The sequence below is a fragment of the Phymastichus coffea genome, unplaced genomic scaffold (genome assembly GCF_024137745.1).
Source record: "Phymastichus coffea isolate CEN01 unplaced genomic scaffold, Cenicafe_Pcof_1.1 PCOF00159, whole genome shotgun sequence".
Taxonomy (NCBI): Eukaryota; Metazoa; Arthropoda; class Insecta; order Hymenoptera; family Eulophidae; genus Phymastichus; species Phymastichus coffea.
The window spans coordinates 141639-155275 of NW_026706970.1; the positions used below are offsets into that span (position 1 = coordinate 141639).

The 13637-nt window shown below is 41.2% G+C and overlaps 2 protein-coding genes across 2 annotated transcripts; both read left to right on the plus strand.

Annotated features, from left to right (window-relative positions):
* The first annotated feature begins 333 nt into the window (after positions 1-333).
* LOC131672823 (arginine kinase-like) lies at positions 334-6439 on the plus strand. The gene is made up of 6 exons (XM_058950302.1): positions 334-390; positions 529-666; positions 1386-1718; positions 3164-3329; positions 5825-6126; positions 6206-6439. The coding sequence occupies exons 1-6, from the start codon at positions 334-336 to the stop codon at positions 6437-6439; spliced, it is 1230 nt and encodes a 409-aa protein (XP_058806285.1).
* Positions 6440-7945: 1506 nt separating this feature from the next.
* On the plus strand, positions 7946-10193 carry LOC131672813 (lipase member J-like). The gene is made up of 7 exons (XM_058950293.1): positions 7946-8107; positions 8516-8717; positions 8935-9049; positions 9125-9371; positions 9431-9598; positions 9670-9897; positions 9964-10193. The coding sequence occupies exons 1-7, from the start codon at positions 7946-7948 to the stop codon at positions 10114-10116; spliced, it is 1275 nt and encodes a 424-aa protein (XP_058806276.1). The 3' UTR covers positions 10117-10193.
* Positions 10194-13637: the final 3444 nt, after the last annotated feature.

Consider the following 13637-nt stretch of genomic DNA (forward strand, 5'->3'; position numbering starts at 1 on the left):
TTTTTTTCTCTTACCGTCCAAGAGAAATTTTGCCTTTTACAATTCTTTTACGGGATACCCTGATTTTCGAGATTAAGAATTAATAATAAAAGCGTCACTGTAAAACGGCCTACAATCGCTACCAAAATTCGCGAGAAAAAAGAACAATCCGTTCAATGCGAAAGAAATGAAAGTCTATAAAAAAAAAAATGTCTTTCATCGCGATGGCCTAACCCCATTTCGGGAAAAAGGAGCGTCGACCTGCTGGCCGAGTCATCTCTGGGTACCTCAAAATTCACAAGTGACATCAAAGAAGAAAAGCCAACGCATTTGAAAGATGTGCGACTATGACAAATGCCGCTGCAAGGAAAAAAACGCTACCACGGTAAACCCATGTGTTTAAATTTAAAGGTTTAATATGACATCACTCATAAGAAATACATTGTCCTCAATTTTAAACACTTCTAAACGTTTAAATTCAGCGACAATGTATTTCTTATGGGTGACGTCACAATTACACACTTAAAACGTTTAAATTTAAACACATAGAGTGATAAGGCTGTGCGGTGTAAGTCGAATCGGGACGAGTCAAAATCGCTCGAAAACGAGTTCAACGCTTTCTTCTTGAAGGAGAGCGACTCGCTGATGAAGAAGTATTTGACTTGCAATGTCTTCAGAGCAATTAAGGTAACGCATAAGTCTTGCATGTTAATTATCGATTGGCCTCCGACGAAAAGCCCAAGTTTGCCTCTTTGTCCTGGAGCTCGCCTCTCCGACCCCATTTCTGCGTCGAATTTAGTTAGGTGTATATAACTCGCTACTTGCCTACTTGCTGCTTCCGCGAGCAGCAAGCCGCTCTGTATGAAGCCCTCTTGGGAAATCTTTTAGTCGGGATTTTTAGAATGTTTCTCACTTGAGAGCGCTCGGCTCCCCATTGAAAGCAACGCTAGGTTGTTATTTACAAGCGAAATATGTTGTTTGCCCAAGACGAGGAGAAGAGAAAAGAAGCGAGCTCATCTTCGCGAGCCCCTATCGAACTTTAATTGTCTTTCTCGTGAGAAATGATGGCATTTGGGAACGGTGACGTCGCGCTTGCAATGTCAATAAACCAGCGGGCTTAAAATTAAAATCATTCCCTCGAAACTACCGTAGAACAAGGAGGCAGGGAGCGGGTCGGAGGGCGAGTAACGAAAAAAACCTATATGCAGTTACAATTCAAATGAAGAGCGCCGGAAAACCACGTCTATTGTCCCAGCTCCAATCTCCGCGGAAGAGGAGCGTAACACCTTTCCTGCCCCGCCCATTAACCGTTTGGTTTTCTTATCTTGCGGCGTAATTCGTCTCGCGTGTACCTCTACAATTACTTGGAAAAAAAAGCTCACGGATAAACATGCCCTTTCTCTTAGCATCGGAAAACTAAGTTCGGGTCATCCCTCTTCGACGTCATCCGGTCGGGCTTAAAAAATCTAGACTCCAGCATCGGTGCTTACGCCAGTGATCCCTGTGCATACGATGTGTTTGCCGACCTCTTCAATCCCATCATCGAAGAATATCACGAGGGTTTTAACGCCGATCAAATACATCCACCAACCAACTGGGGTGATCCAACGAAATTGCCGAATCTCGATCCTACGAACAAGTACGTCGTCTCGACGAGGGTCAGGTGTGCCAGGTCTGTCTATGATTATCCTTTCAACCCTAAGATGGAGAAGGAGCATTATTGCGAAATTCAAAGAAAAGTAAGTTTAAAGCGACAGATAAGAAAATACTTTATTCTTAATCTCGGAGTGATTTTTCATAAGCGTCTGTATTATGGCTAAATATTATGTCCTTCGTAATATTATCTCATATTATATACTTGTTTTAACATATACCATATTGCTGACAGATACCTTCACAACTTTATTAAAGCAGAGACAATTTATTGTATTTAAACTGCAATGTCCATATTAGTATTTTCAAGCATGTAAGTTATTTCGTGAATAATGCACCATTCGTCCTCTAGCGTCTCTCTAATCAATTTACAAGATTTTAATTTCAGCAATATGTTCCTAATTATCTCGGTGAACGCGAATTCTGTGTTGCGCGTCGAATGCCACGGTATTTCTTTGACAATAGGTTCGTACTCCGTCACGAACGCTGCCTGCACAGCATCGCGAGTTTAGATGCAGTTAAATTCTCATTAGAGAGAGAGAGAGCGCGCAATTCCAGTCCGCGGTGAGCATTTCGAGTTACTCGCCGCTAGTAACATTCCGCGTGCGACCTTACGAAATTTTCGGCAGCAAGAGCGCGCCGCCAATCAATCTCGCGCGCATATTTCAGACGCGGACCAATAAGCCGCCAGGTATTATTTTTGGCTATTACGCCGGCAGCGCGTTCGCACGTGGGCGGCCACATAATTCCGAAATGAATGCCACCGGGCGTTGCCGCGGGTTAACGCCATTTAGCGCCGGAATATGAATGCAGATTAGGACTAAAGTTGTCGGCCGAGAGTTTAATTATGAGTCTGGGCTAAAACTCCTCATTAATTTCCACCTACTATCTCTGCCCCTTCCGCGCGCGCCCGAATGCCAATAAAACAACTGCGCCGACTCGGACTCCTAACTTCATTACTTATGCGAGATTTCGTCTCGCGCTCTCGCTCTTGTCGACGGGTGCGCGACCAAAACGCTACACCGGCCAGAGATGCTCTTTTCTTCAACTGTTATTTTTCTGGTTTTTTTTTGTCATCATCCGATCAGTGAGATCCAGTTCGACAAAATAAAAACTCATTGCGTATGAGCGGCGATTCAATGAAATTGTCGAAACGCGAAAAAAAAGAATAAAGAAGGTAAAGGCAGTTGGCGTTGGGTAGTAATTAAATTCATTTGTAGAAGAACTAAGGTTTTATTTAATTTATCGGGTGTTAATTCGTTTAGCCGCAGCCTCCTCCTCCCGACAAAAGCCACGTACACACAAGCTTCCTTCCTCGCCGCCGCGCGCGCACTCAGCGAAATGAAACAGAGCACGCCCAAGTGAAAACGCCAGTTCGCGCTCTTAAGGATAAACAGGCTTCTCTCCCTCTCCCTCTCCTTTTCTCTTTTTTTTTCACCTCCCTTTTCATCCGACTTTAATCTGAAGCCGACGCGAAACAACGAGAGTTTCGTTAGACACAGAAAAAAAGTAGCGCTCTTTTCGTTCGTAGATATCAAAAGCATTGGGCAATTTGGAAGGCGACCTGAAGGGCACATACCAGTCACTGGTTTCCATGGACCGTGTAACGAAGGAGAAACTGATCAGTCAACACTATCTCTTCAAGGAGGGTGACCGCTTCCTGCAGGAGGCTGGAGCCTGTTCTTTTTGGCCGGCTGGTGAGTGACAATCCTTTCAAAGACCGTCGATTTATTCTACGGATAAATGTTCTTCTCGTTTGATCCGATATACCGTACCCTAGATTGTTCCAGACTTGTTCTTTCTCCCATTATCACTCTTTTTTTGTCAAAGAAGCCATTTAAAAAGTTTTTCTCATTTTCCAAAACAGATCTCTTAATGAGCGTGAAAGCTCTTCCCGCGGTGAAAGTTGAATAGCTTTTTTAAAAGGTTTAATCAATTCTAAGAATCTTGCTAGTGGAATACATTTGATAAGCCATTTAAATTTTCGCGAAACTGATTTTAAAATGAACGCCAAAAGGAAAAAAATACACAAAGCTCGCGGTTTCTTACTCGCGTGATCGAATGTGGCGAACTTTTCGTTTCCCGCTTCCGCGAGAGCGAAAGAACGAGTGTCGCGTATCTAACGAGTAAGACGTACGGGCTGATTAAACGTTTCTTCGACTTTTCTTTTCTTTCCACGCGAACTCGCATTGCATCGTACGAAAACGTTTGACTGCCATAAAAATTCTTCGTCAAACGACAATTCCCTCCCTTGGAACAACGTTGCGTGGTCTTAACAAAACGCGCACCGACAATGGGGTAAAAAAGGAGCCTTTGACGTGCGAGTTTCATCCCACTTGCCGTTTCCCCTTGATTTTCCAGTCGACTGCTTTTTTCGCTCGCTCGCGAAAACAATCGAGCGTACGCGCTTCCTTCTCTCTCTTTCTCGACGAGTAATTGAGTCGCTTCCGTATAGAGTCGACGACGAGGGAGGCATGGGAATGGAATTTCGGGGAAGACGCCACTTTGAAGCGCTCGAGCGAGGAGGGTAGGAGAGAAAAGTCGTATTTAAGAGGGGCGAATGTATTTATTTCGCTTGAAAGCTACTGTCGGCTTTTTGATGTACTACAGAAGGGAGAGAAGCTACCGCTCGAACGACGGAAAATTATTACGACGCGAATTTTCTATATAATCTGCTCAGAGAAGGAACGAGACGCGATCGAGGGTCTTGTGCTTAATTGACGTCTAGACACGCTTTATCGATTTTAAATTAGGTTGTCGCGTTTATTTCTTGCGACTGCGAGGTATTTGGGCATGCATGGCGTCAGCAAACTGGAACGATGTGAATGGAAAATTTCTATAGCACGTCATATTATCGGGATGCCGAATAAAACAGCGTATCTTTTTGGGAACAAACTAGATAAACTGTATTGTTTCAATCTATCCAATTCTAATTGAAAAGGTAAGCAGCCGTGATGTATGTATCTGCTTAGACGTATGCCACTATAAGATAACTGTGTAGCTCTGGAAACATCTCAATTTCTTACTTCTTATCGCATTCTCGATTCTAAAAGCATCCTCGTTCAATAAGCGCTCTGTGAAAACAGTTGTACCAAATCAATCAACAACATTCGACGCAAGAGTTAATATTAAAATTTTAATAAAACGACATATCGATGAGACGAAAAATTCGATGATCCGATATTCATAAAATTTAATATCTCGCGCGTACGAAAAAATGCTGATATAAGATCGCGCGCGATTCATAACATCGTAAGATGTGAAAAAAAATACGGGGAAATCGACGCAAAAATTTCTGGCCAATAAAGATCGATCATCCCTCTCACGAGCAATAAAAGCGAACCTTAGAGCATCGCGATCGTCTCCTCCCACCTCCACCCTTCTTTTCTTACGTCTCGCGAGCGAGTTCACTTATCTTCTCTTCCTGCGCGTACAAAGCTCCACACAGTCCGTAACTTCGATGTCGCGGAAAAAAGAGTAGCGGAAAATCGGAAGGTAATTGGATTCACGTGCGTGCTAAAAGCTGGGGCGAATTATCGATTTTCGTCAGTGCTTCGTTCGAGAATTAATCGATTTTGAATTATTAATTTTTCGGGGGGAGGCCGGCGAAGCTGAATTTATTATTAGCGCAAGATTGGCCCCCCGAGCCGATCGCCTGATTATGCAGAATTTGATAAGCTTCGCGAACGTTAATTAGCATATTTGTTATTCAAGCTTCGTCGACGATTTAGTTGAATTTAATAGTGCAAAATTAGTCTACTTATATAGACTTTCGAAATAACATCAATCGTCTGTCGCGGAAAAATAATTAATTACATGCAGAGTTTGTCAAGCACGGATATGAAGTGGTTATTTACTCTAACATGCACACTGCTCGATCTAGCTTTATACTCGACGTCAACCGGAATGTAAATGGATCGAGATAAACTAATTTGGAATAGAATCTATCTATAGTTATGCAATATTGACACTTGTAGCGTTACAATTTTCCCTTTATTCAATGTTAAAAGTCTTCATCGTACCGAAGGAATTATCCGAGTTCGGGCGTTCAAATCGAATTTCGAAGCACGATACTACGTTTCTGGCTTTTTTTACACTTCATCGTTCAATTGTCTTCGGTCCTACGAGTAATATGACAAGTTAAGAAAAAGGAATGTCAACGAACAACGATTGTCTTCGTTCGATATCGCAGGTCGCGGCATTTTTTACAATGCCGAGAAAACATTACTGGCATGGTGCAACGAGGAAGACCACCTGCGCTTGATTTCGATGCAAGAGGGTAGCAATCTCGCAGAAGTCTACGGCCGTCTAGTCGAGGCAGTGACCTGTCTGGAGAAGACAATCACGTTCGCCCGCCACGAACGTCTCGGCTACTTGACGTTCTGTCCGACTAACCTCGGCACAACTATTCGCGCTTCGGTGCACATCAAGCTGCCCAATCTCTCTGCTGATTTGCGACAGTTTAAGTGCATCGCCTCCACATACAACCTGCAGGTGGATTCGCGCGAGGCTGCGCGTCAATGCACTCGTCGCGGGGAAAGAAAAACTACAATAAAAAAAATTGTCGACGCAGGTGCGGGGCACGCAGGGCGAGCACAGCGACAGCACGGATGGCGTCTACGACTTGAGCAACAAAAGGCGCTTGGGGTTGACGGAGTGGGAGGTTCTCGAAGAAATGAGCCACGGCATCATGGAGCTCATCAAACGAGAGGCTAACCTCGAGATCGAAATCGAGAAATCGAGTGCCGGTCTTCCGTCACCGGCCCGCAAAACCTTGTCGACCTCATCGACCTCCGCGGCTCCGTAGCTCGCCGGATTAAACGTTTCGAGCGTCCAGAGCGGCCAGTTTTTCCAGGCTCGCGGGCTTTCTCAATCCCTCTTCTGTCGTGTTTTCTGCCTCCCCGAATAAACGGCCACGCCTACGACGCTTTTTTTAAATTATTTTATCGAGCTCCCCCCGTGCCGCTGTCCTCGTGACCGATCGACGCCGGCACGTGCGCTCGAGAAACGTATTTCGAGGACGTTGCGCGAGGAGCGTCACTGTGCAATTATGACGTCTAGTATTACGAAACTCGGTAACGGATAATCAAGCGACGATCCAAGCGACTCTCGAAGGGGGGAACACGAGATTGGATTTTGCCTACCGCACTTTCGACCCGACACGCGCGCCTGTATCGCGCGTAAAGATGGGTCGAGTTGCCACGTGGAATGTATTACACACGACATGATTTTTATTCGTCGTCGACGCGAAGTCAAACGTTGACTGGAAATTAACATATGCCGAGGGGCTTCTGCTTTGATTAGCGCGAAAGCTCTCGCTACGTATCGACATGTTCATTTCCAGATAGACTAGATCGTTATTGATTTTCGTGGCTCGGGTATCGACAGGCGCGCAATCAACGAAAGCAAGAAACGCGTAAAAGTCGTTACCAAAGTAAACACGGCACTAAAATTAATGACGCCCAAGGAAATCACAAAGGCCCACTGGACTTTCCTCCCAGCCCGGCTTAGCACATTATGCGACGTCAGCGCCAGCATCGCGGCAGGGAGGAAAGGAAGATAAGACGCGCAGATTAGATCCGGTGCCGATTGTGTGGACTGCGCGAGGAAACCCAAATAAGTATATAGAATGACGCAGCCAAGCGACTGATTATCGACCGCTCCAGTGATCCGTCCGAATGAAACGCCTGGCTCGTCTGAATTGTATCGTGTCAGAAAAACTTACTCCTTAGGATCCTACCTCAGGATCAACGAGACACGAGCTTTCGTTTGTTGAGATCTTGTTTGTTATTTCACACGCTCTTCGGTATAAATTTCATTACGCGCTGAAGAAAAGTCCTCTTAAAACAAAAGGAGTGCTGATGAAATAAAGGGATTTTGCGCTCGTATTAACCGTACAAAACGGGCTACTTTTTCCGAGTGCGGTGGAACAATTTCATTCGATGTCATACTACATAAGGTCAGTGAAAAATTGCAGTAATAAATTCAGGTATACACGAACGCTCGATAAAAGTGACATCGTGTGGCTTGTATATACATTTCGATTCACGAAAGTCAACTATGTGACTTTTTGATGGAGGAACAAAAAACTAGATTCGTCTCGCGCTGTCAAGATGGAATAATATTCATCGAGATTATTTCTGTTGGGATCGAGATGATGCAATGGTGAAATATATTATCGTATTTATATACTCGCGATATCAAGGCATTTTTGCTTATTTTATTAGAGACCGTCGACCAGTGAACTCGGATCCGATTTCTATATCGAAGAGTTGTAGTTTCTTTCACGAGTGCAAATGTCCAAATGGCTGACATGCAGATAAAATTAATTACGCTTGTATTATTTATGTTTTGTCTGAATTGTAGTGTTTGCTGGAAGTTGAAGGATATTCTTCCGATCAAGTACGACGTTGTTCGTGTTAGAAGTGAGCAACAAATGCGATCTGTGGGTAATCGATATGCAGTTCTTGATTTCGTAAGTAACAAACTACTGCCGGGAATAATTTTCAAATAATCCGCGTATTTTTCGATTATTTCGGCACGATGAACAGGCAAATAGTGCAACATTTTTAATCAACATTCGAATAAGAAAGAATGATAATAAACATTCATAAATAAAACAATGTTATAAAAAATGTTTTTTCAAACTTTGCACATCTCTCTGAATTCATTGAAGTTTCTAAATATATATTCACGAATGAACGTAAGAACTCAAATGGGCAAATGTAATTTGTTCTCTGTGATTGTGAACGGCGATCTCCTATCGAAGCACGCACAGACAAAGAAAAAAAAACATAAAAAGCACCTTACACGAACAGCGATCTCGTGAATGAAAAAAAAATAGAAAAACGAGTTTTCACACGGCCCCGCGAATCTATTGCAGATCGGGCTTGTCGAGCGTCACAGCGGCTATACAGCGGAAGAGTACAAGCTGACGACGCGGGACGGCTATATTTCGTTATTGCACCGGATTACCGGCAGCCCGTTCAGTCCGAAAGCACCAGGCAAGCCGATCGTGTTCTTGCAGCATGGCATGCTATTGTCTAGCGACTGTTTCGTTTTAACTGGTCCTGGCAAAGATCTCGGTGTGTGCTGCTATATCCTATCGTTCTACGCGACGATCTCCTCTGATTCTCTCTCTCTCTCTCTCTCTCTCTCTCTCTTTCTCTATCTCTCACTCAACAATACAAGCTTGCAAACTCACTGGAACCGGACTGGTGGTTTTATTCACTAACTTCCTGATTTTCCTTCGGTAATTTTGAACTTTATTTTTTTATTCATGCGTAATATCTATCGTTATAGCTTTCCTCCTCGCAGACGCAGGCTATGATGTATGGTTAGGAAACACACGTGGGAATGCTTACGGTAGATCTCACGTCAATTTGAAACCTCAAGACAAAAAATTCTGGAATTTCAGGTACGGAAATCTCTAATTTCTTTACACACAATCATTAGAAAAATCTGTACGTTGATTTATTCTTCAATTTGGCAGCTTTCACGAAATTGCCATCTACGATTTGAGCTTGCAAATGGATTATGCTTTAAAAATAACGAGTCAAGCGCGTTTGATTCTCATAGCTTATTCGATGGGCACAACCGAAGCTTTTGCTTTGTTAGCCACACGCCCAGAGTACAATAGCAAAGTCAGCCTCTTGATCAATTTCACCCCGATTGTCTTTTGGAAACACAAGTTGCCTCCGCAGATGAAATGGATTATAGATAATAGGGAAGCGATCAAGGTAACGATATTTTACAAATAACATTGTGTAATTTAATCAATTTTTACTCGTATCTTTAGGAATTCTTAGATCGACATCAGCACTACGAAATATTTCCGCAGTCGTCGTTTATAGGAAACTTGGGCAAATATTTCTGCAGCGATAAAACGAAATCGACACAAATCTTGTTTTGCAATGGATTCTTTACTGCCGTAGTACCGATGGTCGATGTTGCTAGAATCAACTCGGTAAATTATTTTCAATAGTACAGTTTAACTGATCGATCAACATTCCAATAAAACTATAGATTTTTTTATAGACCACTTACTCAACCTTTTTATCGTACTTCCCTTCGGGAACCTCAGCAAAGTGTTTCGAACATTACATTCAACTTATTCTAAGCCAAAGATTCCAAGCATTCGACTACGGACCTCAGCTGAATTACATTAAATACAAAAAGACAAGGCCTCCGACTTACGATTTGAACCGAGTCACGGTTCCTACTGCTTTGTATTATGGAAAGAAAGATTATTTTGCCTCACCCGAGGTTAGCAAATTATAATTCAAGATAAAGATTGTACGCTTTATTTTTCATTTGTCTAATTTTTTTCAGGACATTGTTTACTTGGCAAAAAAGCTGCCAAATGTTGTGCTTTTGAAACAAATACCAAACGATTCTTTCAATCACTTGGATGTCCTTATAAACAAAGATGTGAAGAGTTTACTATACGATAGAGTAATCTCGCTTATACATAAATTTACGTAATCAACAATCATTATTTTTAGTACCAAAGAAATCAGTCGATAGGCGTCTAATGTATTACTCATTATTTATTGTGAGAAACCGATTTTTATTGTAATTTTTCAAGCAAGTGGAAGATATTAAACTCAACAAATTCTACTACTATTCGTCAGAAAAATAATGAATTTTTAGATAGAAATCTAATAACTAATTTATCAATTGTTAGGATACCCATGAGACATCGCTCTTTTTGCTTTCCTAAAGAATGTTGGAGACTGGACTTGTCTCTATTTTCCAAGTTGTTGTTCGCAATCTAAAATATTTAATTATTCGTGAGATAAGATGGAAATGATAAATGATTTCCAGTGGATGATTATTAATAACATTTTTCGTCCATTTTAACATGAAAATTTCATTATTTGTTAAATAATAATTGTCAAAAAATCGAAATTGTTACAAGTTTAATACAGTCTGGTACAATAATCATGCATGTGCAACAACGAAGAAAAAATTTATTGGCCAAGGTTGTTATTCAGAGGTTATATAGATACGTATATATCGTGACACGTGCGGCGCGTCGACTTAATGCCTTGAACTAATAGAATATAGAACTAATGCAATTAGAGCTATCAAATGGTTGTGCACGGCTTCGGCTGTTGATGACGCTATGGACCACACAGTCGTTGATATTGTTCTACCACCATCTAACCAGAACTATCGTTCAATTTAAAATAAAATATAGACATTTTTCAGTGCACTTAGTTTTCCGTCACGAAGTTCCACAATACCTCATGTTGCGCAAATCGTCTAACATGATACAGTTTGGCCCACTGCATGTACAAAATTGATACCTTCGCTTGGCTCAATGGAGCAGTACGGCTACTACGCTGAAGGGGAGCGCAGTGCCATAACTGATGTCGATTATATTATTGTGCGTCTAAAACGTGTCGATGGCAGTTCGTCGAGACTGAAAGTGTCTAACAAACCGGTTACTTACCTTTTTATGGATGAGTAACAGTACAGGTAGCTAAATGCTGATCGAGCCTCAGAAAGGTCTTTGTAATTTTCCAATCGATCGTACAGTCACCATCGTTGATTAGTCGGCTGTCTATAGATAATTGCGTCATTAGATCCTCTTTGATCCTTTTGGATGTTTCTTTTCATTTTCAAAGTGATTGTTTCGTTGTTGGTTGATCAAAGAATTCGAATAATTGTACGCAATCCTCATTGTTATTTAACAATTTTAGTTTTTCGTCCGCAAAATTCGAGATAAGTTACAAGATTGAAACATTAAATTCTCGGATAGGTTCGCGTGAAATCACAGAAAAATACATCCTTTTTGAAGGAATGACTTGGCTAATATAGCCATCATCGGATGGCAATGTACGGCGTTAAGTTGTTTATCAATCGCGCATCTCCGAGAAACTGAGACGCGCACGAAATCTAATGTATCACGGTTGTATTCCATGCTGACGCGGCGTTGAGCTACGCGCTTAGCGTTAGACATCGAGTTTAAGAGGCTGATGAGTATTGCCGATGGATTCTTTCGAATCTGTAGTGGCAATGCTGACTATTCCATTTTGGATTACTCAATTGTACATTCTAAGTATAGATAAGCCGATAAAATTGCTGATGAAATAAAAACTGTCTATTTTTCTTAAAGGATTCCAGCTTCAACTACTGGACCTTTTTGTCAGTAATAAGCAAGCATTATACAGTAGCTTTTGATTAGAAGCAATGTGACTGTAAAACTCGATAAAGCATAAAGTGTATAATATCGCAATTGCATATAAGCTAAGACGCATCGACGAATGTTGAAAAAAAGGGAATATCTAAATCTGAGCGCATCCTTGGACTCTCATATTCTACCGCTGAAATCCAATCCGAAGGAGATTCGAGGGTATGAGAGTAGGGTGGCAGGCGAATTACGTAGCTCCCGAAATTTCGCCTACGTGCTCGAAATATCGTATTATACGCACACAGGCGCCACAGACGCAGACATAAGGTGCGAGCGGCGTTGAATTCGTCATGGAAAAATAATTGCCGTGAGCAGGTGAAGTCGATATTAGGAGACTCGAGTCAACTTGTAAGCCGATGGAGTTCAACGCCAAAAACTTGTTCGTTTCGACGGCGCGCTCGTTAAGTTTGTTGTTTTCTCTGTAATTGGATACAGGCGTCTAATTTTTTTTATGTCATTTGATGAAAGAGATGTAGCTTACACTCGTGCGAGTTTTATTTCTTTTTTTTTGTTTTATTTCGAGCGTATATAGTCGAGGAAAATTATTTGAACAAATACATATAAATTGACATTCGTCGTTGGGATTAAAGTGATCGCTTATCGATTACGCCGGCTCGTGCATTATTTATTAGAGTGTTAAGCAGAAAACATTCTGTAACGTGAATTGCGGAATAAGCAGCGTCAAACTTGTTTTCATTTGAGTTATTTCGTTGAGAATTTCGTTGATACGATATTCTGTAAAGTCTCTACGTACGAAGTACGACCGTAAAGAATTGGCAAGATCGATCGTTTTCTAACGAGCGACCGGGAGTGAGTGTCACTTGCTTCCGTCGAGATCTTTCACTCGCGAAACGATGTTGGGTAAATCACTTTTCTTGTATGACAAACTTTCAGCTTGATGTATACTTTTTTAAGTGTACAGTTTTGGAGGAATACAATTATCCGATCTGTGGATAAGGACTAAAGTGGTCGGAGAATTGTTTCAAGACCTACCAAACATATTCCCAAAGCATACCAATTGTTAGTCCGGCATATTGAAATTCAGTTTTCTTTTTTGATCTCCGACAAGCCACAGAACCAATCTTTAAAGCTTAGCCATCTTATCTAGTCTACAGGGTAACATTCTCATTTACAAATTAGTTTATTATGTAAAGTTGTTAGCTGAATGCAATTGCTTATTCTTTTTCCGAAGCGTTCATCACAGAAATTAAATGATCTTCCTTTTTCTCGCTAATAACCACAACTTAATATTATTAATAACTGTCAAAAAAACATGTTCAAATCACTATAACTATTTTGTATCTCAGTAAATTCAATAAAGTGAATATTATGACGCGGTGACGATATTTTTCTTAAAAAAAATTAATTCTTTTTGATTAATTGAATTTTCCAAGCAATCGTTTAACGCTAACGACGAGATATTTCTTTGGAATTGATCGATAAGTAAATTGAACGAGTAGAAAAAATTGGTAATTGATTACATCAAAGTTGTAACGAATGGATATACCTGTGAATTAATTAATTCTATTACGCATTTATGATGTAAAGTTTAAACCGATTACAAAATGATAGTTGGTTTGGTACCGAATGTCGAATCATAAGATCAAGTTGAAGCTCAGGTGATCATAACATTACAACGGTAATGTTTTCCAGTGGTAAAAATATTTGAGTCCGTCGTGAAAGATTTCTGAATCCCCAAGCTTAGAATAAACCATCTCGCAATAATTATCAAATACTACGACGTTACTTTGTCTATTTTAACGTGGACATTAGCTGTTGACAAGTATCATCATCTATTCAAGGAATA